General features: G+C 35.5%; 1 protein-coding gene, 1 long non-coding RNA gene, 1 other non-coding gene and 1 pseudogene across 3 annotated transcripts; 3 read left to right on the plus strand and 1 right to left on the minus strand.

The window, feature by feature from the left end:
• The first annotated feature begins 1,150 nt into the window (after positions 1-1,150).
• On the plus strand, positions 1,151-4,096 carry LOC111408857. The gene is made up of 3 exons (XM_023038668.1): positions 1,151-1,350; positions 2,541-2,708; positions 3,621-4,096. The coding sequence occupies exons 1-3, from the start codon at positions 1,255-1,257 to the stop codon at positions 3,702-3,704; spliced, it is 348 nt and encodes a 115-aa protein (XP_022894436.1). The 5' UTR covers positions 1,151-1,254; the 3' UTR covers positions 3,705-4,096.
• Positions 4,097-4,800: 704 nt separating this feature from the next.
• On the plus strand, positions 4,801-6,858 carry LOC111408859. The gene is made up of 2 exons (XR_002705370.1): positions 4,801-5,256; positions 6,405-6,858. It is a non-coding gene; the product is annotated as an uncharacterized LOC111408859 (long non-coding RNA).
• Positions 6,859-15,609: 8,751 nt separating this feature from the next.
• On the plus strand, positions 15,610-17,126 carry LOC111409413 (annotated as a pseudogene).
• Positions 17,127-20,991: 3,865 nt separating this feature from the next.
• Positions 20,992-21,063, minus strand: TRNAR-UCU. Its single transcript has one exon. It is a non-coding gene; the product is annotated as a tRNA-Arg (tRNA).
• Positions 21,064-27,479: the final 6,416 nt, after the last annotated feature.

Raw genomic sequence — 27,479 nt, forward strand, 5'->3', positions numbered from 1 at the left:
CTGAGATTTTCTCTCCAATTTATATAAAAAAAATTATAATTTAACTTTAAAAAAAAGAATAAAAAAAAAGAGTGAGTTCTGGTCCCCGCAAACTCTCTGTATGAAATTGGTGCGGAGTCCCCGCACAGAATTGTTGCGGAGTCCCCCCATAGACTGTGCGGGGACTCCGCACGGATCGAGTGCGGAGTCCCTGCACTGCAGGCAAATTCCTCGCATGAAGCGGGGACTCCGCACGAAGCCACTTATTTTCCACACCACCAACTTCATTGTCGCCACAAACTTCACATTTCTTTCACAAATACCAACAAATTAAAAATAGTAAGTTATTCATATAAATAAAAATTATTCATAAAAATCAACTTATCTTATAATTTGTTGCTTAATTCGTTTGAAATAGACTGTAATTAGTTTGAGATTTGTTTGAGATGAATGAATTGAAGATGCAAATGAAAAATGAATGAGTTATGAATTTGAGGTGAAGAAATGAAGTAGGTTGGTGAAATAGTTACTAACATTAATTGTATTTGGCATTCTTGCAGCAAAATTCTTTCTTTTTTGACATTTATATTTTGCTTGCAAGATTCTTTGCTTTTTCTTTTTCTTTTTCTTTTGCTGTGCTCTGCAACATTTTATCATCCAAATTATTATCTTCTTTGACCATTTATATATATGGACCATGTCCACTGTCTCTCTCTTCCACTTCCAAGAAACCATCTCCAGACGCTTCCAAATATACACCTTCATTTGGTTTCTGTCGAAATTCAAATTATAAGTCTAATCTCTTCATATCATTTGCTTTCTAAATAATCTTAAGATTCCATCTTTACTACAGCAAAATTATAAATTATCTTTTACTTATATTCCCACAATTTTAAATCTAATTTATACTAACTGCCAGAGAAGATTCATACCAAAAAATTTAATTTAAACTTCAAAAGCATGTTAAAATTATGTCAAGAAAACTAAAATCTCTACATCACGCAAATAAAGACACATTAAATACAATAATTGTGCAACGCACGTGGGATCGACTAATTTATCTTTTATAATTTAAGAGGCCATTGTACTAATGAATGGTAAAAAAAATTTGGTCAAAGTGAAAATTGGTTAGTTTGACGTGGCTAAACTAAAAATACCCCGTTGGCTGTTGGTTAGTCCATGTTACCCATTTTTAGCAGCTGCTGAAAGTTTATGACAGTGTGCATCTAAGGAGATTATTGCCCGTCGGTCGGCGGTTGAAATTTGGTTGAGTAGATGGAGAGCAGCAAGAAGAAAGGCTACACGTGGGCAATTTCTGCTGGAGTCAACGCTGCTTTGGCTGCCATTTCTGCCAAATTCTTCTCATCTCAGGTAACTTGAACAATCTTTGATTAGTAACTCAAAACCCTAAATTGAAATGTTGTAGAGACATGAATCTTCGTTAAATTTAGAAATAGCATCTGCTTTCTGGGATGAGTGATGAATTATATCATTTGGTGGTATTATTATAGGAATACTTCAGCGACAAAACTAATTCGATACAAGAGAATTATCCCAAAATGGAGGGGGGGAAATCTCCCCTACTTTTGAGAAAGACATGAATGATACAAATCAAGACACATTTCCTACTTTTCATTAAGATATATACACATAGTTATTAATTTTGATAGCAGTACCAGAACTGTATTGATGATTAGGTTAGATGCCATGTATAATGTGGCTGCCTAAGATGTTTACAGCCTCTGTTGTTCTCTTCAGTTGTGTATTCTCTGGTTGATTGTGGATGTTACTGCATTTGGAAAATTAATAATATAGTCCAAGTTGCAAACAAAGGCGTCATTGCTAGTCTTGCTTTACTCCTTTACCATACTAGATTTATTTGTGTCGTATAATTTATTGCTTTCAGCATATAACGTGGGCAATGCGGGACTTATAGAGGGAGGCAAATATGAATTCAGGCCATTTGCCACCTGCTGAGGCAAATTGAAGACTGTATTATGGAGAATGGTGACTCAATTGGCTACCAACCTTCTGTACCTTATGTGTGTGTTGAAATATTGCCTAAGTTTCTTTCCTAATGGTTATGTCCCTGAGTCATGTCCATTTGAATAGTTGCATCGATTTGAAATGGACTGATCTCTTATAACATACAATTTTTGTAGCTATGGTGCACGACCAGTTGCCAAGCAAAATTGCTATGACTCAAATTAGATGTCATATGCAACTGGCTCGGCTTATCCTTTGAATTAATTATGTTAAAGCCTTCATATTATGCATTATTATGTATATGTTTACTAGGATAGGCAATTGCCTTCCATAAATATCACAAGGAAATGCCCTTTGATTTTTCTTATAATCAATACGATGAAATTTTATATGCGCATTCTTTCTCTAGTTTGATTATAACTGCACATGTAATATTTGGGTTGCTGCAATCTACATATGCATAAATCAACTTTGATGTATCATTGGTCGTTCTCAAAATGCTTGCAGTTCACTGAACTGGTACTGTCACATAAGTTGTGAGATACTTAACTGACACATTTACTTCTTGTTGACAGCTTAAATACGGCGTGGTTATAATTTTCAATGTTATAATGTGGGGATGTTATGTTAATAGCATGAAGGCTCTTTCATCTTTACAAGCTACAGTGACAAACTTTGCTACCAACTTCCTCTTTTCTGGACTGGCTGGATTCTTTCTCTTTGAGGAGGCACTACCTGCCAAGGTGATTTATTGTTTAATTTAAGAACCTAGATTGCTTGTTATACATGCTTGAAACGTTGACAGACACCCTTTGATGCTGATTCTTTTATAAAGTGAGATGCATCTGGCACTGCTAACTTTTCTGAGCTAGCAATACACTTTTCTACTATACATCTTGTAGCCATGGGACTTAATAGTGCCAAGGGATTGAATTAATCATTTGTACTAACCTTTGCTCTTGAAACAAAGCCCAAGTTCGAAGAAGTAGAGAAAACGATGTGATTTAGAACTACACAAGTTCCTGCAGTGGCCACCATGACAAAATGATTGGGATGTAGTCTTTGATTTGTTTTGTTGGTGTAGAATTTATGACAATAAGGTAGGATATCATCAGTAGATAATCTTTTTCAGGTCTGGATTTCTTTTTAGTGTAATTGAAGTATTTTCTTCAACATTTACCTGATTCTTGACTCTCCATGCTACCCCTTCTTGTTTTCCGCTTGAAGATCTATTCACCTTTGAGGCATAACCAAGACAGATTTTTATTTATTTATTTATTTATTTTTAAATAGGGAAAACGGATATAGTGGAATGGTATCAGTGGAGTATTATGAATTAGATTACAAGATTATTTTCCACATTCGTTGTTTGAGTGCTAATATATATTTATGAATCCTTTGATCTGACATTTACCACTGCCTTTGTACGATATACCCTTTGGATTTGTCTTCTTTTGGACCAAAAGGGAATAGACAATATTAAATTTTTTCAGGTGAAACTTTGTTCAAATTAAGCACGTTTTATGCCTGTTTAAATTAAGAAATCAATTTTAAATTACTTCAGGAAAATTGATAGAAAATCTTGCGCTTACTGAGTTTTTATCCAATAAGCAATTTTATCAGTTGCTTTTCTGAATATAAAATTGTTTTTGCAGTGGTTTGTAGGTGCCATGCTTATTGTAATTGGTGTAATTATTCTAAGCAAGTCGAGTATGGAGAAGAAAACGCATATGAGTTAAGACGTTTCTGGGCAGTTCTACATCTATTTGCACCTTCAATTGTGGTTAATTGTTCATTCTGTTTCCATAGAATGTAGACCATCAAAATTCTATTGTGATGGAGTCAACACTGCTTGCTTGATCGGCACAAAAGATTTCAGCTGATAAGAGTACTTTCAATGGATTTGTCTTTGTACATTGTGCAAATTTTTGTAGACCGGAGAAGATCATGTCTGATATTGCGATGATCTGATCTTTCTTTTCAGATGCTTTTATATATAAATGAAAAACCACTTGTTATATGTGAAGACTGATGGTTATTCACTATTTTTGTCAGTTGAAACAAGATTTGAACAAAAACTTCCTACGTTTGTTTATCGCCAAATGCAATTCGGAAATATGAAATTTAAGGCTGTTGTGTGGATGCTGAACAGACTAGCGAAAAAGTATCCGTGCAGTCGACTCAACTTTTTGGAAGTGATATTTTAGTGTCATGATTGTTGTTATGATTCTTTGTGAAATGGCTACTTTGTGGGCAAAAATAAGAAAATATTGCCAAATATGAATTGACCCAATCAATTTCTAGATATAATCAATAAGTCAACCTTACTTTTCAGCTGAAAAGTTAAAACCAATTCATATTTGTACAAAAGAAAAGGGAATCCAACAATAAGTATCAGCTATAAATGAAAAATAAGAAAATTATGTCAAGATTCATATCAGGTGTTTCTCACCATTTCAACTCTTGAAAGTAGTTATTCAATGTTTGTCAACTATGTTTGACATGGTAAATCATATAAGTTAGATTGAAAGGGGCCAAAAAAAAAATAAAAAAATACAGGAGTTAACGAGATATTTCAATTATGCATTTCATTAATTTTTATCAAAACTTATTAAAAATTTGATTTTTAGCTAAACTACTATGGACTAAATGTAATTCAAAGCTACTTTTTAAAAAAGTAAGGGGCTGTTTTTAAGCCGTTTTTTATTTTTCGATTTTCTAAAATGGTGAAAATGCGTTATCCTTCTCATTTTCGAAAATAACTTTTCGAAAAAAAAAATTGTACTAAAAACACAAAATGTAGAAAACATGGTAAAATTAAAAACATGGCAAACATCCTCTTTTCCATTACCGTGCGTGAGAGCAGAGAAGCAACGAAAATACCTCCCTCACGATCGAAGACCTGCTACCTTCTTCCTCAACAATCGACCACCACCCGCTACCTAGAACACCAGATTTCATAACCATTTGAACCCCCTCACCTCCCTCTTCAACCTCTTGTCATCACCTGGCCACGGAGTTGCCCAAAATAGCCCCAATCACCACCCAAAATCGCGCTATTAGTCACGATTTTCGCCATATTTCCACCGTCGTCGGCCACCGTTTCGAGCGCGGACCACCACCACTCCACTCCTCCCAACCAGGCGCATCCAGTACCAACATATGTCACCTGCAATTTTGTCCAGATTCGAGCGAGATTGTGAAAGTAGTCTTGTGTGGCAGATTCGGTCCCAACAAAATTGATGAAATTTTGTTGATGCAAACAATCAATTTTGCTTTCCAAACATCAAGGTTGGTTTTTTGAATGGGTTGGGTTTAGTTTTTGCACATTTATTTATGGTTTTTTGTATGTTATTGCATTTGTTGGCTACTTACTAATATTGAACTTTCGAAATTGGATGTTGAAAATTAGGTGACTCTCATTATCTTGTTGGCTACTTAATGTTTCTTAAGGAGTCTGCAAACTGGTAGTCTTAGTTTTGATAAGAAATTGTTGAAATCTTTTTGCTGGAGATAGGTCTCATTATTAGAGGATAAAAGGGGCATGATTTGGATAGAGAAACAATATGATCTTTGAATGAAAAGAGTTGGGAAGTTTATAAGTTATTGGAAAGTCTTGGACAAAAAATAATAATTTACTTCCATGTTCTATCAACTTTGTAGTTATGTCTTTGGGAATGATCTATGTAAATTGCTCTTGATCCAGAAATTACTTAGACCTTCTAACCTTTTCAATGGGTGATGTTATGAAGTCCATCTAGATTTCATGTCCAAACAAGAATGCAGTTAAAACTTAACATCTAAGCACACTAAGCCTTTGGCTGAATATGATCGTTTATTAAGTTCTTACCTATTTCAACATTCTTCATTTTTTAAAACAACTCCTCTCTTAGGCTTTTGAACTGCGTTACTTGATCTCCCATGAGAATCCAGTAATGCTGTTCAAACAGGATGCTTATTGCATATGGCTTGTGTATAGCTTAATTTTCTGTGATATGTTTCTTATAAGAAGTAGGAAGCATGATCGACTTAATCTCTGGTCATTCTGTTCATTATTTTGAATGGGTGTGTGCATCTTTGAATTAATGGGTCTTGGCTTAAATGTTTCAAATTTTTGAATTTATTGATAGTCAAACTTTATTTGTCTCCTGATCTAGTTCACACTTCTCCTAATCAGTCTTGAATCTGTTTGTGGCTCAAACCCAACCTGATCACTGATTCTGCAAGGTTCATTATATTCCAACCAGAAAGTTTGCCTAACTTATATTACAATAATAAAACCTCACTTTACTTGCAAGGAAAAAGAGCTAGTCTTTCTTTCCTTTTGCTAATCTCTTGTGCCCAGCTAACATATAGCTGTACATAAAAACTGGATTAGGTGCATTAGACTTGTCTTTTTCATTTTATGCTGATTAATGATTATTCTTTTGGTTTCTCAGATGGTGGTGACGATGGATTTGATGATGATTTTGACAAGATATAGCTTGGTAAGTGTAGCGTGTTACTTGCATCTGTGGCTCTGTGTGTGTGCATGCGTGTGTCGTGGGATGGGGCCTCTCTAGTGTTCTCAGAAATTTCATTTTGTTTTATTGAAATTTGCAAATGAAACCAACAAAAAAATTGTTGCCTCTTAACTTTCATTAGTTTTGCTGGCTTTATGAACTGATGTTTGATTACCAAATTCCAGTTGCAAAAAGAGCCAAATTTTGTATATACAGTGGATATGGTTAGGTTGCAGAAAGAACCAAATTTTGGTGATGTGCAACTCAATATAGATGGGATTGTTTCGCATTTGTACATACAAATGTATTATTTGCCTCAAAAGGACTATAGACTTTTGATGTAATTTGTACGCTTGAGGTTTCAATCAAGACAAGTTTTACATTTCACGAACATATTTCATGTTATTGAATTTCGACTTATGTTAGTGGTGGAAGTGAAAAATAATTACAAATGAAATTGGTTTTAAGAACTTCAAAACTATATTTGGCTCATATTTATAAACACTCAAATCATTTTTCATCGACACTTTATTAAATAATGTATAATTAAAAATGAGTTATTTAATACATTTCATCAACACTCAAATCATTTTTCACCAACTTTAAAATTTATATGTTATTTAATACTATATTAACATTAAAATATTAAAATTTATTGAATAATCAGATTTTTTGAATAAAATATTATAAAAAAATATTCTCAAAATTTAAAAGTAAATACGTTTTCCAATTTTATGTTTCCAGAAATAGTTTTCCAGAATGACAAAAAGAACGAATTTTCTACAATTTCAAAACGACCACTCAAAACACAAAACTCAAAAATGAATTCAAAATTCAAAAATACAAAATTGAAACACGAAGAGAACAGATCCTAAATTTGTAGATGAAAACGGCCATTTGAAAATTATGAGATTACTTTTTAGGGATCATTGGGCAAAGCAGAAGATATCAGGCCTGTAGGAGAATAATTCACGGGAAAACATGGACGCCCGATTCTTGATTTTAGCATGTTTAGCCTTGCGCGAGCTCCATTTTAATGAGGTCTTGGAAAAAATATATATTTAGAAATAGTAATTTTTTTTTAAGAATGTGTGATTAAAAAAAGAAAAGTTTTGGGTTGATGTATAACATCATTTTTTAGAAAAAGTTGTAATTGAAAAGAAGAAAGAGAAAAATATAATAAAATCAAAATGGAGCCTAAACATAGGCTTAGCTGATATATTTTAGTAAATTTTGATAGAAATTGATAAAAAGTATGGCTGAAAAGTTGCAAGACCTATAAAATATGTGGTTGAAATAAATTATTAAGTTTGACTTAAATTAAAATCTAAATTTTAATTGATAGCTCTAGTGTTGACAATCAAATGAAGGATTCAATTGATTGCTAAGGTTTATTTTCATCCTTTTTCCATTTTTATGCATAAATATTAATTAAATAGAAAAAGAAATGCTTTTGTTGGTCTAACAACGGACAACATATGCCAAATTATTTGGCTTTCTACAAAGGATTTTGCCAAATGACCCGCATGGTTGACACAACAGGTAATCGTACCCTCACATACCAAGGTGGCTCCCACCTGAATTTACTTCTGTAATGTGTTGTATGTCCCATAATAGGTCCCATTCTTCGACCCTTTCCCGGAAGTTGATGACTATTCATAACTATTACCTTGACACCAAAGAAGAGTTTGACCCAATCGGGTCAAGTTATACTTGTTCAAGTTGATTCTGTAGTAATACGATCAGCTAAGCCTTATTTGGCCACTCTAGAGCAACTGCTCATGGCCATTATGGAAGCGTGGAGGTTCGAGTCCTCTTCAAGGCATAATATTGAGAATGCTCATTGAATGAGCAATACCCATGCTTTAGCAGTTGGCGCAATGGCTCTGGTGCAACAGCAAGCACCAGTTTAACTTGAGACCAAAGGCAAGCATGACATCATTATGAACATAAGGTCCCAAGGTATGGAATCCCAGAGTGGACCCCTTTTTTTATTTCATTTCTTTGGACCTGGAAAGAATTTGTCGATATTTTCGATTAAATCTTCGAAAGAGAGGGGTACCTTCGGGAACGCGGACACAGGTGGTGCATGGTTGTAGTCAGAATTTCTTTTTTCATCTTTACAAAAACAAAAACAAAAAATAAAAAATAGGAGGAAATTGTGGCACGTTCACTAAAAAAAAAAAAAAAAAAAAAATCTTTTTGTAGTCAATCATTTATTAAGAAAAATTGATAAGACTCAATCGTCTTTCGAAAAGGGATGCAGCTATGTTGAAAAGGCAATTATCTCGCTTGCAAACATATCTAAGGAACTCGAATAAATAGCCCCGTAACTTCGGGGAAGGGGTGCCTCCTCACAAAGGGGGTCGCAGTGACCAGGCCGGGGCGATGGTTTACAAAAAGCACAGGTCTCATCAAAGTCATAAGACCATGTATGCCAGGCATAGCTTTTTATGATTATATCGGCAATAATTCGGCAAAAGGAGGATTATTCAAGGCAATTTCAATGGATAACGAAGATGGAATAGTGGTTGGAATGGGATTCCAACTCAGCACCTTTTGAGTGAGATTTTGAGAAGAGTTGCTCTTTGGAGAGCACCATACGATGAAAGTTGTAAGAGCTGTGTTCAGGGGGGTGCCTTCGGGAACGCAGACATAAGTGGTGCATGGCTGTCATCAGCTCGTGCTGTAAGGTATTGGGTTAAGTCCCGCAATGATGGCAACTAACTATCTCTGTTCCTTCCGTTTGAAGAAATGATGAATCCCAAAGAATCGATCTTTCTTTTGGTTGTTGAATCTCTCTTTGATTGATCAATGTGTGATATTCCAAAGGGACGCCTCTTTTGATGAATAAATGGAAATATTCACAAAAGAATTGAAATCTTAGCCCGGTGCTCGAACATTGGCTCAAGGCATTTTCTCTACCACTTCTTACCCTGAAAAAGCAGGGGCACGTTACGTTCTTGAACTGGAATCATAAGATAAAAATTTTTTTTTGATCAATTATTTGATAATTATTAGTAACAATCTAAGTATTTTGATTACTATTGGCATCGATCGTGATTCAGGCCCCAATATCGACCTTTTGGACTTGAGTAGTTTGAAAAAAGATATACAACCTTGGCAAGAACGGCGTTCCCCAGAATATATGACTCATACTCCTTTAGGTTCTTTAAATTATGTGGGTGGCGTAGCTACCAAGATTAATGCAGTTAATTATGTCTCTCCTAGAAGTCGGTTAACTACCTCTCATTTTGTTCTAGGATTCTTTTTCTTCATAGGTCATTTGTGGCACGAGCCATTACTATATTAACATAGTGCTAGAAAGAGTACCATGCCGCATCTAGACTTCAAACGGTCTTAACAGTCCCACATTATTAAGAACTCATACTGAAATTTACAAAGTCGTCTTTTTGAAGATCCAAGAAATTCTAGGACTTGGAGAAAACTTTGTACACAATCGAGTTCGTATTATTAGTTTATGCTCAATAAATTGATTGATAGGAGTCGCGAGATGGATAAATGTTACAAATGATGAATCAATTTCGTTTTATATGCGAAAAGATGTTCCGCTAGAAATATTTTTGTTATTGCTTCGACTCATATTTCCCAAAAAGTGGATCCCGCTCTAATAGCTCCGAATAAATTAAATATGTGCATTAAGATATGAAGGCTTCTTATTCCACAACAAATCATCAACAAAATCGATCTATTGAAATACTGATCATAAGCAAGTCCATAAATATACTCTTGAAAGATAAATGGATATAAGAAGTTGTGTTGTTGAGATCTATCTAGCTGTAAATATCTTTGGATTTCCTCCATTTGAAATTTTATTCGAACAATTCACATCTTCTTAACCTGAAATGAAATGGATGGGGAGGGGAGAGGAAAGGTTCCTTTTTTTTAGGGTACTTCTGAGAACAGATCTAGTGGAGAGGTCTGGTATATGAACCCACACGAAGAGTAGTGATTTAACTCTAAGAGAAAGGTCTAATGATCTCGATGTAACTTAAAAATACAGGCATTTGTGGGTATGCTAACCCAATAACGAAAGTTTCGTAAGGGGACTGGAGCAGGCTACCATGAGACAAAAGATCTTCTTTCTAAAGAGATTCGATTCGGAACTCTTATATGTCCAATGTTCAATATGGAACACATTCCAACCAATTCCCAAAAAATATAAATTTGTATCATATTGGAACTAGTAATCCAGTTCATATAATGTCTTTTTTGGGAGCTAGAGGAAATGCATCTCAGGTACATCAATTAGTAGGTATGAGAGGCTTTCACGGCTACTGAGAACGAATTAAATCAAATGGTTATATTTCTCAATCTTTCTGACTTGCTTTTATGGAACCAAGGTCAAAAAGATTGAAAAAATCAGTCATTCACAACCACTGATGAAGGATTCCTCGATCTCGCGAATTACTTCAACAGGCAATAGCTAGAATTTCCAGAATATTTGCCTTATGTAACACGTTGGGATTATTTAGCTACTGTGTTCACAGAAGCAATAACCATAAATGGACCAGAACAACTAGGCAATATTGTTACCCGGATCTTCTTCCATAATGGTACGGAACAATAGTCTCATTGGGGTAGATACAGAAATTACTTTAATTGACGAAATGCTTCAAGGAGTTGAAAATAAGCATAGATTCGAAGATTTCCGAATAGAGCAACCTTTCGAATTGTTGCTGAATCCATGGGCAAGCAAGAGACAACAGCAAAGTGGTCTCATAGTACTTCCCTCAGATTTAGCCAAGGAAGGCACAACGTTGATGCTCATTGATAAATAAAAAAGATACATATAGAATTCTGCAGAAAGCCGTATTCGATGAAAGTCGTATGAATCGAAAGATTCATGTTTGGTTTGGGAAGGGATTATGGAAAATCGGTGGTTTCTTGGTCATGACCAGTTACAGCTAAAGTTCCATTAAAGAGCGTTTCCACGTGGTAGAACCTCCTCAGGGAATATAAGGTTTTCACGTGAGCTGGGTTCAGGACGTCGTGAGACAGTTCGGTCCATATCTGGTGTGGGCGTTAGTATTTCATTGCTACAAGTATGGATCGTTGAAAATAATAATCCATGTATTTGGCTATTTCCCTTCAACCAATCATGTCAAATAAATGTACAGTTGAAGGAATTCTACCGGCAGAAACGAATCAATTTAGATAGTCCTTTTATGTCCTGTCGATTCATTTCTAGATCGAATTGATACATTATTCATTTATTATTGGATATTTAGAATGAAATGTAAGACAAGAGGTGTGATGTGTGCATTTATTTGCTTTCATATATCCCAAACCCACTCATACTTGGTAAAGCAAGGGAGGCTTATTTGGGTCGTGTATAAATGCCCTGTCTAAACCTTTTGATGGTAGAGGTGAAATTTCAACTTCGAAATCTCGATTAATTGAATCTCTCGCTCTAGGTATTATTTCGTGGTGTTTCGTATATGAGCCTCTTCATATTCCGACTTTTCTAGAGCTTCCGGTAGCACAGTCGAGACAGCGACGGGTTCTCTGCCTTTGTGGGGATTGAACGACAGAATTTTTATTTTTCATATTTTATTGCCTTGGACCTCTTGTTCACTTTTTCAAATTATATCAAGAAAACTATTTGTTACAAATAACATCTTGTTGTTGCATCAAAAAAATAAATGTTAACTAATCTGGCTAACATTAAACTTGGTAAAATGAAGTGGTTGAATAATTGAAAAATGAGATTATTCAGTGACTTTGGCACTGGACGTTCCCAAAATGGGTACAATAAGGTCGGGTGAACTCAATAATAGATGCCTGTTGGCATTCCAGCCTTGTAGATTCGCCAACTACCGATGGGGATCGGCACTACTTCCAACACTAAGATTTGGCTTCGACTAAAGCTACAATCAACATTCGAAACTATAAAACTACTATTACTCGCATGCGTACTACTACTGGTCTAAGAACAAGAGAACTAACACGTACTACCTCGTCTTTGGGTGCCTAGGTATCCACCGTAAGCCTTTCCTCGTTTGAACCTTGCCCTTCTAAGGCTATGCCATCCTAAGGTGCTGCTAAATGGGCCTATTCGAAAGAGAATCCAGTACTTCTTGGTTGTGAATATCTGAACTGGTTGTTCGCTGTTCAAGAATTCTTATTTGGGCAGTTCATACCATCCATACATAGTGTTTTGAACTAAGATTTCAATTCTTTCGTGTTTCAGCAGTAACATATTGCTCCACGGAGCAAATGTCCGAAATATGGAAGAAAGAAGAGTTTTCACGACTCTATCACCCAGTCAATTCTGTTCTACTTAATCCCTCTTTCTCTTTCATGGCCACATATCTTTCTTTTCAGAATTAAACGCGGATATATAGTTCGAAGACGTAGAACAAAAATTTGTTTACTTGCATCAAGCTTTCAAGGGGCTCATTCAAGACTTACTTGAACAATTACTTAACAGAAAATAAGAGCTTTGGTTTCGGCACCCGGATTTGAACTGGGGAAAAAGGATTTGCAGTCCTCTACCTTACCACTCGGCCATGCCGCCAAAATGATACAAAATGGATATGATAATTTTCCTGGATTACTAGTATTTGGGTATTTTTGCTTGAGCTGTACGAGATGAAAGTCTCATATATGGTTCTGAGAGGGGGATTTTTACCTATCTCAATAAAGTCTATGATTGGTTCAAATTCTTTTTACCATTGAACCTCCCCATCAAATTCGTCATAACACTCATAGTGATCAACTTTACGAAGGTCCCATTGTATTCTAGAAGCTCGTAGCATTGGTCCTAACAGTCAAGTGAAATCTAATCCACGATCCCTTTGAATTCCATATTCGAAGTTGTGATCGGATCGATTTATTAAAAAGAATCGATGCAATACATTTCTTACATACCCATAGGTACTATATTGGATTTGAGTCAGATTTCAGATCAATCTATATTGACTGACTGCCTCTATTATGTTATTGCTAGCAAATACCACTATTTTTAGTTGTAAAGGCAGAAGGGAGCTTGACTGCAAGACCCACCCATCGAGCAGGGATGAAAGTCAACCTTAGTGATCCGAGGTGCCGAGTGGAAGGGTCGTCGCTCAACAGATAAAAGTTACTCTAGAGATAATAGGCTGATCTCCCCCAAGTGCTCACATCGACGGGAAGGTTTGGCACCTTGATGTCGGCTCTTCGCCACCTGGGGCTATAGTATGTTCTAAGGGTTGGGCGCCCGAATTTGGAGTATCCTACTTTCACACAATTCACAGGGGTAAAAAAGCAATCAACATTTCACGATCAAGGGTGTAATACTCTTTGTAGTAGTCGCCCACACCAGATATGGATTGAACTATCTCACGACGTTCTGAACCCAACTCACGTATCGCTTTAATGGGCAAACAGCCCAACCCTTGGAACATACTACAGTCCTAGGTTGTGAAGAGCTCACATCGAGGGAAGGTATCTTTTTCTAGTTGCTCTGGAACAATTAGAAGATTCTCTAGAAGAAATACGGGGTTCTGCTTCTGGTGGCAACATGCTTGATCCTGCTTATGGGGTATCTGTGTTATGCTACAAGTCTAAGTTTTGAAAAAAAAAAGGGTTGAGATTGGGTTTCGTCAGATCTAAACAATCTTTTTTTTGAACATGAAGAGATAAAGAAGCCATTGCAATTGTCGGAAATAGTAGGCATAGTAAAGGCACAAAAATATAGGGAAAATTGAAAGTCGTCACATGAAGAGATAAAGAAGCCATTACAATTGCTGGAAATACTAGGCCTACTAAAGACACAAAAATAGAGGAATAATTGAAAGTTGTCATAAAATGGGTACCTCAATTTACTATTTATACCTGCTATTATTTATTTTTTATAAAAAATAAATATCTTATAATAATTATAATTCTTTACCAAATACCGTGGTCTAATAATCAAACATTCTGATTAGTTGATAATATTAGGGGTAATTGGCACAAAACGTCCCTACCTTTCAAGTCTATTGTGGAAAACGTCCCTACCTTTCATTTTTTGGCATTTTTGCCCTCATTTCAACCTTTCTTTGCGCTGGACGTCCTTCCATCCATATTCCGTCAGTTTTTCCGTTAAACATTCGGGTAATTAGCACAAAATGTCCCTACCTTTTAAGTCTATTGTGGAAAACGTCCATACTTTTCATTTTTTGGCATTTTTGCCCTCATTTCAACATTTCTTTGCGCTGGACGTCCTTCCGTCCATATTCCATCAGTTTTTCCGTTAATTAAATACAAAAATACATTTTTCTTTCCATAAACAAGGGTAAAATTGTCCTCACCCACTTCACCCCTTTTTCCCGCCATCAACTTAGTCCATAAGTAACAGTAGCAGCAACATGAATCTGAAAATACTTTAAATGATTAAGTTAAATAAAGAAAAAATATCGTGAACACATTATATTCCACAATTCCATAACTACTGTTGCTGTCATCTTGTGCCACTGGAAAAATTTAGAAAGACATATTAAATGGGTAGTCAATTTATAATGAGTCAATTTAAAATGAGCCATTCATCTTCTCCATTGAACCAAAAAGAGCCATTCACCATTTTGGCTCATTATAAATTGACTATCCATTTAATATGTCTTTCTAAAATTTTCCAGTGACACAAGATGACAGCAACAGTAGTTGTGGAATTGTGAAATATAATGTGTTCACGATATTTTTTCTTTATTTAACTTAATCATTTAAAGTATTTTCAGATTCATGTTGCTGCTACTGTTACTTATGGACTAAATTGATGACGGGAAAAAGGGGTGAAGTGGGTGAGGACAATTTTATCCTTGTTTATGGAAAGAAAAAGGTATTTTTGTATTTAATTAAAGGAAAAATTGACGGAATATGGACGGAAGGACGTCCAGCGCAAAGAAAGGTTGAAATGAGGGCAAAAATGCCAAAAAATGAAAGGTAGGGACGTTTTCCACAATAGATTTGAAAGGTAGGGACGTTTTGTGCCAATTACCCTTTAATTAACGGAAAAACTAACGGAATATGGACGGAAGGACGTCCAGCGCAAAGAAAGGTTGAAATGAGGGCAAAAATGCCAAAAAATGAAAGGTAGTGACGTTTTCCACAATAGACTTGAAAGGTAAGGACGTTTTGTGCCAATTACCCATAATATTAGTATTAGTTGGGAAGTTTGTAGAAGATTCATGTGAAAAGTTTCATTAACGCCTAATTCGTGTCGAGTAGACCTTGTTGTTGTCAGAATTCTTAATCCATGAGTTGTAGGGAGGGATTTATGTCACCACAAACAGAGACTAAAGCAAGTGTTGGATTCAAAGCTGGTGTTAAAGAGTAGAAATTGACTTATTATACTCCTAAATATGAAATCAAAGATACTGATATCTTGGCAGCATTCTGAGTAATTTCTCAACTTGGAGTTCCGCCTGAAGAAGCAGGGGCGGCGGTAGCTATTGAATCTTCTACTGGTACATGGACAATTGTGTGGACCGATGGACTTACTAGCCTTGATCGTTACAAAGGGCGATGCTACCATATTGAACCCATTCCTGGAGAAGCAGATCAATATATCTGTTATGTAGCTTACCTTTTAGACCTTTTTGAAGAAGGTTCTGTTACTAAAATGTTTACTTCCATTGTAGGTAATGTATTTATGTTCAAAGCCCTGAGTGCTCTACATCTGGAAGATCTGCGAATCTCTCCTGCTTATATTAAAACTTTCCAAGGCCCGCTTCATGGGATCCAAGTTGAGAGAGATAAATTGAACAAGTATGGTTGTCCCCTGTTGGGATGTACTGTTAAACCAAAATTGGGGTTATCTGCTAAAAACTATGGTAGAGCAGTTTATGAATGTCTTCGCGGTGGACTTGATTTTACCAAAGATGATGAGAATGTGAACTCTCAGCCATTTATGCGTTGGAGATCATTTCTTATTTTGTACCAAATTAATTTATAAAGCACAGGCTGAAACATCTGAAATCAAAGGGCATTACTTGAATGCTACTGCGGGTACATGTGAAGAAATGATAAAAGAGCTGTATTTGCTAGAGAATTGGGAGTTTCTATCATAATGCATGACTACTTAACAGGAGGATTCACTGCAAATACTAGCTTGGCTCATTATTGTTGAGATAATGGACTACTTCTTCACATTCACCGTGCAATGCATGCAGTTATTGATAGACAGAAGAAGCATGGTATACAATTCCTTGACTATGTAATCTGCTGGGTTATGGGTGGGCATTTTATAGAGGTTTCTAATCTATCCTTGTGTGATTCCTGTTGAAGCATATACTCGGGGATGGGTGTAGGGCAGACGATTTTCAAGGTAGGGCAGACGATTTTCAAGCAGACTCTCCATTCATTAGATAGAGAAGATCACCAAGATTTCGTGATTCCTTGCCGAACTTATTCCATATCCGACCTCTCTTATTGAATTGCTCATTCAATGAGTATTCATAACTTCCCTCTAGACCTAGCTTCTATCGAAGTTCCATTTACAAATGGATAAGACCCGATCTTAGTGTATAGGAGTTATTGAAAAAAAGAAAAAGAAAATAAAGGAGCAATAAATTCTTTCTTGTTAGCCAGGAGGTTTGCGTAGATGCAGCCACCCTTGAAAGAGTGCGTAATAGCTCACTGAACGAGGGCTCTTGCTCCGAAGATGAATGGAGCTAAGCAATCTGCCGAAGCTATGTCTCAAAGGATTGATTTTGAATATCGATTTATTAGTAAAAAACCTTCTCCAACTTTTGAATTGTCCAAACAAGAACTTTATGTAAGAGTCGAAGCACTAAAAGGAAAATTAGGAATTTTTCTGATAGGAGATCAGAGTGTTTTTGCTTGGAGATGGATAAAATTCGCTCGAATGACCCTTTGGGAATGTATATAACCCTATTCTGGTCTGGTCCGGTATGGAATGAACCTATAATCATGGAATCGACTCGATCATCAGATTATAAGTTCATAGCCAACCCATCAAGTAAGTGGAAGATTCATTAAACTGTGAAACGTTACCCTGCCATAATGTGATGTGCTTCCAATGCCAATAAAAAGTAACCCATCCAATAGTATTTAACATCCAAAAAACTGCTCGATATAATAAGTACCTTATGTCAGAATTGAGAAATTCTATGGCTCGGATCTTTAGTATTCTCTTATTTCTTACCCGTGTCTACTAATTGGTAGAATACCGTCATCCATTCTTACTAAGAAATGGAAAGAAACCTCTGCTTAACACATGCAAGTTGGACGAGAAGTTGTGTTTTCAGTGGTGGGCGGGTGAGTAATGCGTAAGAACCCTTGGGAACTTGGAAGTAGAAGTAGAAAAAGAAATAAATATAGTGATAATTTGATTCTTCGTCGCCGTAGTAAATAGGCGAGAAAATAGAATTTCTTTATTTGTCTTTTCGAACAAAATCAACACAAAGATGTTTTTTTTTGCTTTTATTTTATAGGCTCGTTTGATCTTTTTTTTTTCTCCTTTTCAAAAAATTGAAATGATTGAAGTTTTTCTATTTGGAATCGTGTTAGGTCTAATTCCTATTACTTTGGCTAGATTATTCGTTTTTATAGTTTACACACTTTTGTATTGCCACTTCTTACTACTATATTTATGTTAATGCACTTTCCAATGATACGTAAACAAGGTATTTCTGGTCCTTTATAGAGAAGATATATAATAGATATTTGTAATCAATCATTTATAACTTGGAGGAGGAATAATAGTATTTCATTGCTACAAGTATGGATTTCAATGAGGATTTGGTTCATCCGACACGTACACGTCATGGATATCCTGCCTTTCTATGTTCTATAGACTTGCATGTAACTATTGAGAGCGAAGATATTCTACATAATGTAAATATTCCATCCAAAAGTGTTGGGGCAGAGAACCCGTCGTTGTCTCTGCTGTGCTACTGGGGGGATGATGGAAACTATTGTCGTAGCCGAAATGGTGGATTCCCCCACTACATTACAATACCTTGCTCAGCCTTTCCTACATGCCACAAATGAACTACAAAGAAAAAGAATCCTAGAACAAAATGGGAGGTAGCTAACCAACTTCTAGTAGAGACATAATTAACTGCTACCCAATGCCAAATGCAGAGGCGCATAATAGATCGATATTAATATCATGAGCTGTCCCGTAATAAAACTAGTTGTTGTTGATACCTTTTTTTGGTTCCTTCTTCCATAACCTGAGCTCGGAGAAGAAAGAGATAAGAGGGCCCTATGGAGAATGTGGTCAAAATTTTGACTTCTGGTTCCGGCGAATGAATAATCATTGAGTCCTCCTCTTTCCGGACAACACATACAAAGAGACCCGCTAACAATCAAATAATTAGTAAACCTTTGAGAGATATTTCTAATATGATATCTATCTTGTGTGATGTATGGAATATATGACAAGGGTGGAGTATTTCTATTGATCGGCCCTAGTTGGTCATCCAATTGCTTCGATTTGAATTATCCGGAGAATGCCTTATGTATATGTCAAAAAGATGGCCAATCAAACCTATTTCTCAATTCAGTAGAAGCTCAAAGAGGTGAATAGGGTCCCAAATAATAAGAGATATGTAAAAAGTAGGTACGATTACGCCTATTTCTAATCCTAAATAGAATGGAACGACGTAGGATTCCATATGTAAACATAGTATCTATTTAGATACGCTCAAATAACCCCTTGAGAATGTATATAACCCTATTCTGGTCAGGTCCGATATGGAATGAACTTAGAATGGAAAGAATTAGGGAAAGAAGGACCCATAGGAAATGAATGGGAAGATTGAAAGGTTGGAAGAAGAAAGGATTTTTTAGTTAGATGCATGGAATTGGATAAGCATTTTATTTGAACAAATATAGAACCAGAATGGATGGTTTTGTATTTATTACCAGTTCTTCCTCTTGAGTTGAGACCCATCATTCAGATGGATGGAGGTAAACTAATGAGCTCGCACTTGAACGCCCTTGTTGACGGTCCTTTACTTTGACAGCATCTAGGGTTCCTCGAACAATATGATATCTTACACCGGGTAAATCCTTAACCTTTCCCCCTCTTACTAAGACTGAAGAATGTTCGGTGATAAGGGCTAAAAGATCTACTACTTTAATTCCTGTTTCAAAAATAGATAATTTTGTATCTAACTGTATAAAGGCAGGCACAGATCTATGAATAGGACAAGAATATGTGGAGTTGAGCATGTCCGGAAGCACAAGAGAACGTTCTTTTGCCGATATTATTACCAATATTCGATACTGGGTCATTCATAGCATTACTATACCTTCCCTAACATACTGAAACGACTGCTATTATTGGTATCAAACCAATAGCAATTCATACAAGCTAAATCTTCTAATCGATAATTAGGCTAAAGAAAAGACAATAATCACCTCGATAGAGAGATAAATCAATTAATGAAATTGAAGTTCTTTCTTTAGCCTAATTATCGATTAGAAGATTTAGCTTGTATGAATTGCAATTGGTTTGATACCAATAATGGCAGTCGTTTCAGTATGTTAAGGATACATTTGGCGTAATTTTTCCACCACGTGTGCATTCCCATAATGATGGTGTTTTTCCGAAATCAAACTTTGTTGTTCAGCATCTTGAACATGAATTTACCTCCGAAGATTAATGATGAAAGGTTGGTTTGTTTATCCACGATTGGATAAATATCGATTCGATCCATTTTTCTTTCAGTTTTCTATTCTGCTTTAAACGATTCCCATGAATGAGTTTATAGGAATAATTTTGATTTCGATGAACCAACCCAACAGGTCAGTTACAAGCAACAAACAATATTGAAGAAATGAAAATTAGAATATTTTCTATTTTTCATTTTTATTTTATTTTATAGGGCTCTAGGGCTATACAGACTCGAACCGTAGAACTTCTCAGTAAAACAGATCAAACTTATTATTATCAAAATGATCTGAACTGTTTCAAAGACCCAACATGCATTTTTTTGGTTGTCTTGGGCTCTTTCATTAACTGATAGAAATATCAGCCAGTCTGCCATATTTTTCAAAATATGATTCCATTGTGGAAGACACAATTTTTTTTGAAGAATTCGCTATGATATACCTGATCCATGCATAATATCATGAAAAATGGATACAAATTTTTGTCTGCTACTTAGTATTGACAATAGATGAATTAATCTCCGGTTCATTTCGCCATCCCGACTAGCGAATCATTAAGATTTATTTTTTCAATAAAATCTTTTGCATGCACAGGTTCCATCGTTCCCATCGCTTCGTACTTAATGATTAGGTCCGAATTCTACAATGGAGCTTATAATCCAATTTATTCCTGAATCAATCCCTTTGCCCCTCATTCTTCGAGAATTAGAAAGATCCTTTTCAAGTTTGAATTTGTTCATTTGGAATCTGGGTTCTTTTACTTAATTTTTATTTAATGTTTTCCCTCTTTTTTAATTTTTTATTTTTCTTATATATCGTTCCTTAAGTCCCATAGGTTTGATCCTGCAGAATTTGACCCATTTTCTTATTGAACAAAGTGTACGAAATCAAAATATATTGTGTCCAATAGGATTTGAACCCATACCAAAGGTTTAGAAGACCTCTGTCCTATCCATTAGACAATGGACACTGTTCATTCTGATTTTTTTGTATTTTGACTTTTCTACCTCTTGTTTGAAAAAAAAAATTGGATTGTATGTAAGAAATTTTTTGGAATTGTATATTCAATGATTCACTAATTCTAATTAGAGTATATTATAGAATATAATTTGAATCGAATATTTAGAAAAATGATATAAGCGGGTAGTAGGAATCGAACCTGCATCTTTAGCTTGGAAGGCTAGGGTTATAGTCGACGTCGATTCAGCATTTTGAGCGTCTCTAATTCAAAACCGAACAAGAAACTTTGGTTTCATTCGACTCCTTTATCGAAGATGAGTAAATTCCTAGATCTAAGTTGTGAACAAAATTCTACCCATAAAACCTATGCCAACTTTTTGTTTGAATACAGACAAAACGAATCGCTTTCTAGATGATCCTTCTAGAAGAAGGTGATTCTAACAATCTTCATAGTTACTTTGTTCTCTATTGAGGATCTTAAGGAAAAAGATTTTGTTTCCACCGAGCTAAAACAATATGTTGATGTCTCTAGTAAACCAAAGTCATCGTTTAATAGCTTCTTTCTCTACAAATAAAAAATGGAAGATTTAGTTACAATTAGATATTTACTTTCTATCTTCAACCATGGATCCTTTATTCATACTTATGCAATTGGAAGTCTTGATCCAATTCAAAAATTATGTTTCGCAATTTCATAATCCAACCTTTCACTTTCTAAGTGACTCATGGATAGAAATCACGAGAATTTTTATTTTTTTTCTCAAATTTTTTCAATGAGAGGTAAAGGATTAAATCCTTTTAAGAAATAAAGTTTTTGATTGGAATATGAATAAGACCGAAAGACCCTTTAACTATTAAAGGGGTATATTTTTGTTACCATGAGACATACTGGCAGTCGCTGATTATTTGATTGAACTGAAATTTGGAATGGGTACACCTGACGATATGAATCATTTGAAAAATAAACGTATTCGTTCTGCAGCGGATCTTGTAACATTTTCCAAGTCGATACGATCCATTCGTTCATAGAACTATTTACTCAATCGTAGACATTTCTGGAACACCTCTAACAGAGGGACAAATAGTCAATTTTGAAAGAATTTATTGTCAACCTCTTTCAGATATGAATCTATCTGATTTAGAAGGGAAGAACTTGCATCAGTATCTCAATTTCAATTCAAACATGGTTTGATTCACACTCCATGTTCTGAGAAATATTTACCATCCGAAAAGAGGAAAAAAATGGAGTCTTTGTCTAAAGAAATGCGTTGAGAAAGGGCAGATGTATAGAAGAGATAGTGCTTTTTCAACTCTCTCAAAATTGAATCTATTCCAAACATATATGCTATGGTTCCTTACTTCGACAGGGTACAAATATCTAAATTTGATATTTTTAGATACTTTTTCAAACCTATTGTCGATACTAAGTAGCAGTCAAAATTTTGTATCCATTTTTCATGATATTATGCATGGATCAGGTATATCATGGCGAATTCTTCAAAAAAAAAAATTTATGTCTTCCACAATGGAATCTGATAAGTGAGATTTCGAGTAAGTGTATATATAGTCTTCTTCTGTCCGAAGAAATGATTCATCGAAATAATGAGTCACCATTGATATCGACACATCTAAGATAATCAAATGTTTGGAAGTTCCTCTATTCAATCATTTTCCTTCTTCTTGTTACTGGATATCTCGTTCGTACACATCTTCTCTTTGTTTCTCGAGCCTCTAGTGAGTTACAGATAGAGTTCAAAAAGGTCAAATCTTTGATGATTCCATCTCTATGATTGAGTTGCGAAAACTTTTGGATACGTATCGTACATTTGGACTGGATTCTTTCTGGTTAAAAAATCTCTTTACAATTGCTTTGGAACAATTAGGAGAATCTCTAGAAGAAATACGGGGTTCTGCTTTTGGAGGCACTATGCTTGGTCCCACTTTTGGGGTCAAATCAATACGTTCTAAGAAGAAATATTTGAATATCTATCTCATCGATCTCATACCAAATCCCATCAATCGAATCACTGTTTCGAGAAATACGAGACATCTAAGTCATACAAGTAAAGAATCTATTCATTGGTAAGAAAAAGAAAAAACGTGAATGGGGATTGGATTGATGATAAAATAGAATCCTGAGTCGCGAACAGTGATTCGATTGATGATGAAGAAAGAGAATTCTTAGTTCAGTTCTTCACCTTAACGATAGAAAAAAGGATTGATCAAATTCTATTGAGTTTGACTCATAGTGATCATTTATCAAAGAATGACTCTTGTTATCAAATGATTGAACAACCGGGAGCAATTTACTTACGATACTTAGTTGACATTCATAAAAAGTATCTATTAAATTATGAGTTCAATACATCCTATTTAGCAGAAAGACGGGTATTCCTTGCTCATTATCAAACAATCATTTATTCACAAACTTCGTGTAGGAATAATACTTTTCATTTCCCATCTCATGGAAAACCCTTTTCACTCCGCTTAGCCTTATCCCCCGCTAGGGGAGATTTTAGTGATAGGTTCTATAGGAACTAGACAATCCTATTTGGTCAAATACCTAGCGACAAACTCCTATGTTCCTTCATTACGGTATTTTTGAAAAAGTTCCTGGATTACAAGCCTAAAGGTTTTCTTATTGATGATATCAATATTGATGTTAGTGACAATATTGATGCTAGTGACGATATCGATCATGACCTTGATACGGAGCTGGAACTGCTAACTATGATGAATGCGCTAACTATGGATATGATGCCGAAAATAGACTGATTTTATATCACCCTTCAACTCAAATTAGCAAAAGCAATGTCTCCTTGTATACTATGGATTCCAAACATTCATGATCTGGATGTGAATGAGTCGAATTACTTATCTCTCGATCTATTAGTGAACCATTTCTCTGAAAAATGTTCCACTAGAAATATTCTTGTTATTACTTCAACTCATATTTCCCAAAAAGTGGATCTCTCTCTAATAGCTCCGAATAAATTAAATACGTGCATTGAGATATGAAGGCTTCTTATTCCACAATAGCAAAAACACTTTTTCACTCTTTCATATACTAGGGGATGGTGCTAGAACCTTGTTCAGAGATGTTTTTGCCGGTATTGACCCAGATTTGGATGCTCAAGTAGAGTTTGAAGCATTCCAAAAACTTGGGGATCCAACGACAAGAAGACAGGTAGTCTGATACGAGACTGCAAGGAACTCCCAATTCTCTAGTAAATACAACTCTTTTGATCATTTCTTCGCATGCACCCGCAGTAGCATTCAAGTAATGCCCTTTGATTTCACCTGTTTCAGCCTGTGCTTTATAAATTGCTTCGACACAAAATAAGAAATGTGATTCTTTTTGTGGCATATACAAATCCACGCAACTCAATTCAACAACAAGTATAAAAAATTGAACTAATAGATTCAATTAATCTCATATATGAAACGATTTCGAAAGAAAGAATTTTTTTTTAAGTTCAATATTTGTTGGAATTGATACTTTAGATGCAGATAAATCATAGAAAAGAAATAAGGGAGGTCTGTGATATTTTTCAATCTTTTCTACTAGGTAATCTATTATCCTTATGCATGAAGATAATCAATTCGGTCATTATGGTCGGACTCTATTATGGATTTCTGACCACATTCTCCATAGGGCCCTCTTATTTCTTCCTTCTCCGAGCTCATGTTATGGAAGAAGGAATCGAGAAGAAGGTATCGACAACAACTGGTTACCTCATATATATGTCTCTCTTTCTGCCATTTTTCCCATGCAATTTGCAATACTTAAACGGTCGATTCTTTTTTCTTTTTTTTTTTTGTCTTTTCTTTCCCCTTTACAAATGAAAGCGAAGGAATGTTTGATTAGTTCAGGTATAGTAGATGCTATCACACATACAATCATACTCAATTCGATGGAATTGTTTGATCTTAAATGAGATCTTCTATAATTTTGCACGTAAGGGGTGATTTTTTGGTTTCGTCCAGTCATTAATAACTTGATTATTTTTAGATTATAGTAGATAGAAACAACCATTTATGAATCTTTTTTCGGTTTATACCCCTTATCTCAAGTTTTGGATTGAACTAATCCATTGACACAAATAGTTCATGGGAGAAAATTGAGTTATTTAGGCCCTGGAGGACTAACAGAGTGAACTGCTATTCAGATACGAGATATCCATCCTAGTCACTATGGGCGTATTTGTCCAATTGACACATCTTAGGGAATCAATGTTGCAGGTGAACAAAGGAAAGAGAGGGATGGGGTTTCTCTCGCTTTTGGCATAGCAGGCCCCCAGTGGGAGGCTCGCACGACGGGCTATTAGCTTAGTGGTAGAGTGCGCCCCTGATAATTTTGTCGTTGTGCTAAGGCTGTGAGGGCTCTCGGCCACATGGATAGTTTAATGTGCTCATCGACGCCTGACCCTGAGATGTGGATCATCCAAGGCACATTAGCATGACATACTCCTCCTATTCGAACCGTGGTTTGAAACCAAACCTCTCCTCAAGAGGATAGATGGGGCGATTCGGGTGAGATCTAATGTAGATCTAACTTTCGATTCATAGAAAATGCGTATACACTTAACAAAATGACTTCTTCTTTGAATAGTCAAGAGGGATAAAAAAAAGGTCTGGTCTTCCTCAGTATCCATCTAATCTATAAGGATAGTAAGAGCCCCTTAATTGAAATAGAAAATTTCAGAATAATTAGATTGGACTCACAGAAATACCCCGGGTCTGTCCGACGTACAACAATGTGTTGAACTATTTCAACAAGTTTGCGCGTGAGATATCCAGCATCGAATGTTCGTATAACCCCTTTACGGGCTTCATAGCAAGAAATGATATATTCTGTTAAAGAGAGTCCTTCGCGTAAATTACTTGAATGGGAAAGGAAAAAGAATTTCACGCTCTTCCTTTCGAGAATGGAGGATTAGGGAAATCCTCTTGATTGCAGCTTTCTCCATACCTCCGGGAAAAGCATGAAAAAAATGGCTCGAATGGTACGATCCCTCCGTCACCTTGGAATTCTAACATTGTGTCGGGACCTATGGGCCAAGGGACAGTCTCAGGTAGACAGTTTCTATGGGACGTAGGCCTCCCAAAAGGTAATGGAGGCATGCAAAGGTTTCCTCGGGTCGACCAGAATAAATAGACTTTTTCGAAAAAACCTACTAGTGAAGGAAGACCTCCTAGGGATAAGAGACATAAGGCTAAAGAGAGAGCCAAAAAAGGATCTTTTGTGTATAATCCTGCATAATTTCAAATGTTATTAGTTTTGGTATTTTTCCTTTCTATTCACTCAGATTTCTTCCATTTCATCGATTTTGTTTGGATCCTCCTTTTCTTCCGAAAAATAGGAAGGAGAAGGGCCTTCTTCGACGGATCTCTCTTGTTTCCGCTGTTTTTTACTACCCAAGGCTTCGATGCATTTCGCAATCAAGAAATTTCTATTAGTGCAGGTGCTATCCGAGAACAATTACCCGATCTAGACTTACAAATTATTCTAGATAATTTGTTAGTAGAATGGAAAGAATTAGGGAAAGAAGGACCCACAGGAAACGAATGGGAAGATCGAAAGGTTGGAAAAAGAAAGAATTTATTAGTTAGACGCATGGAATTGGCTAAGCATTTCATTCAAACAAATATAGAACCAGAATGGATGGTTTTGTGTTTATTACCAATTCTTCCGCCTGAGTTGAGACCCATCATTCAGATAGATTGGGGTAAACTAATGAGCTCGGATATGATATCCATGGTTTTTTGTGTTTTTTTGTTTAGTTTAGTCTATTTCTTATCCGAAATCCTATTTTTCTTTCTTAATTGTAATTCATTTTAACCCCAAATAGGATTTTTTTCTATTTAAATATGTTATATATAATGTCATTTTTTACGCTTCCTTGAAAGACTAAGATATACTCTGTTCAATCTATTTCTTTTACTTTCCCATGAATCATATGTTTGTAACAATAGGGACAAAATTTTCTCAATCCTAATCGATTAGGCGTATTGTGCCGGTTCTTTTGAGTAATATATCTGGAAATGCCCCTTGATACCTTCTTAACACCATTTCAGACACAACTGGGATATTCCAAAATCATCGTTACTCGCGCATCTTTCCCCTCAGCCATGAACCTCCTTTGGATTTTTAATTTACTCAATTCTTTTATTTTCGATTCGAAACGAAGAAAAGGAAGGAAAAAATTAGAAGTTACTAACTTGAAATCCAATTCTAAAAGATCAAAATCAATAAAGTAATAATAAATCAATGCCATAGTAAACAATAAGTAAGACAACGGATTTCTAAATTATATTTAAAATTGAAATATGGTATTTCAGTTAAAGATCTTGTTCTTGTATTCTTGCCCTAGATCTGCATTTTCTACTCTATCCCCATTCATCTATTATTAATATTCATTATTC

This window comes from Olea europaea, chromosome 14 (genome assembly GCF_002742605.1).
Source record: "Olea europaea var. sylvestris chromosome 14, O_europaea_v1, whole genome shotgun sequence".
Classification (NCBI taxonomy): Eukaryota; Viridiplantae; Streptophyta; class Magnoliopsida; order Lamiales; family Oleaceae; genus Olea; species Olea europaea.

What these genes read in the sequence shown, in the direction of transcription:
- LOC111408857 (XM_023038668.1), top strand. Translation starts at nt 1,255, where the DNA reads ATGGAGAGCAGCAAGAAGAAAGGCTACACGTGGGCAATTTCTGCTGGA. An exon ending in CCAAATTCTTCTCATCTCAG is followed by an intron (nt 1,351 to 2,540) that starts GTAACTTGAACA and finishes TCTTGTTGACAG; the next exon opens with CTTAAATACGGCGTGGTTAT. An exon ending in AGGAGGCACTACCTGCCAAG is followed by an intron (nt 2,709 to 3,620) that starts GTGATTTATTGT and finishes TTGTTTTTGCAG; the next exon opens with TGGTTTGTAGGTGCCATGCT.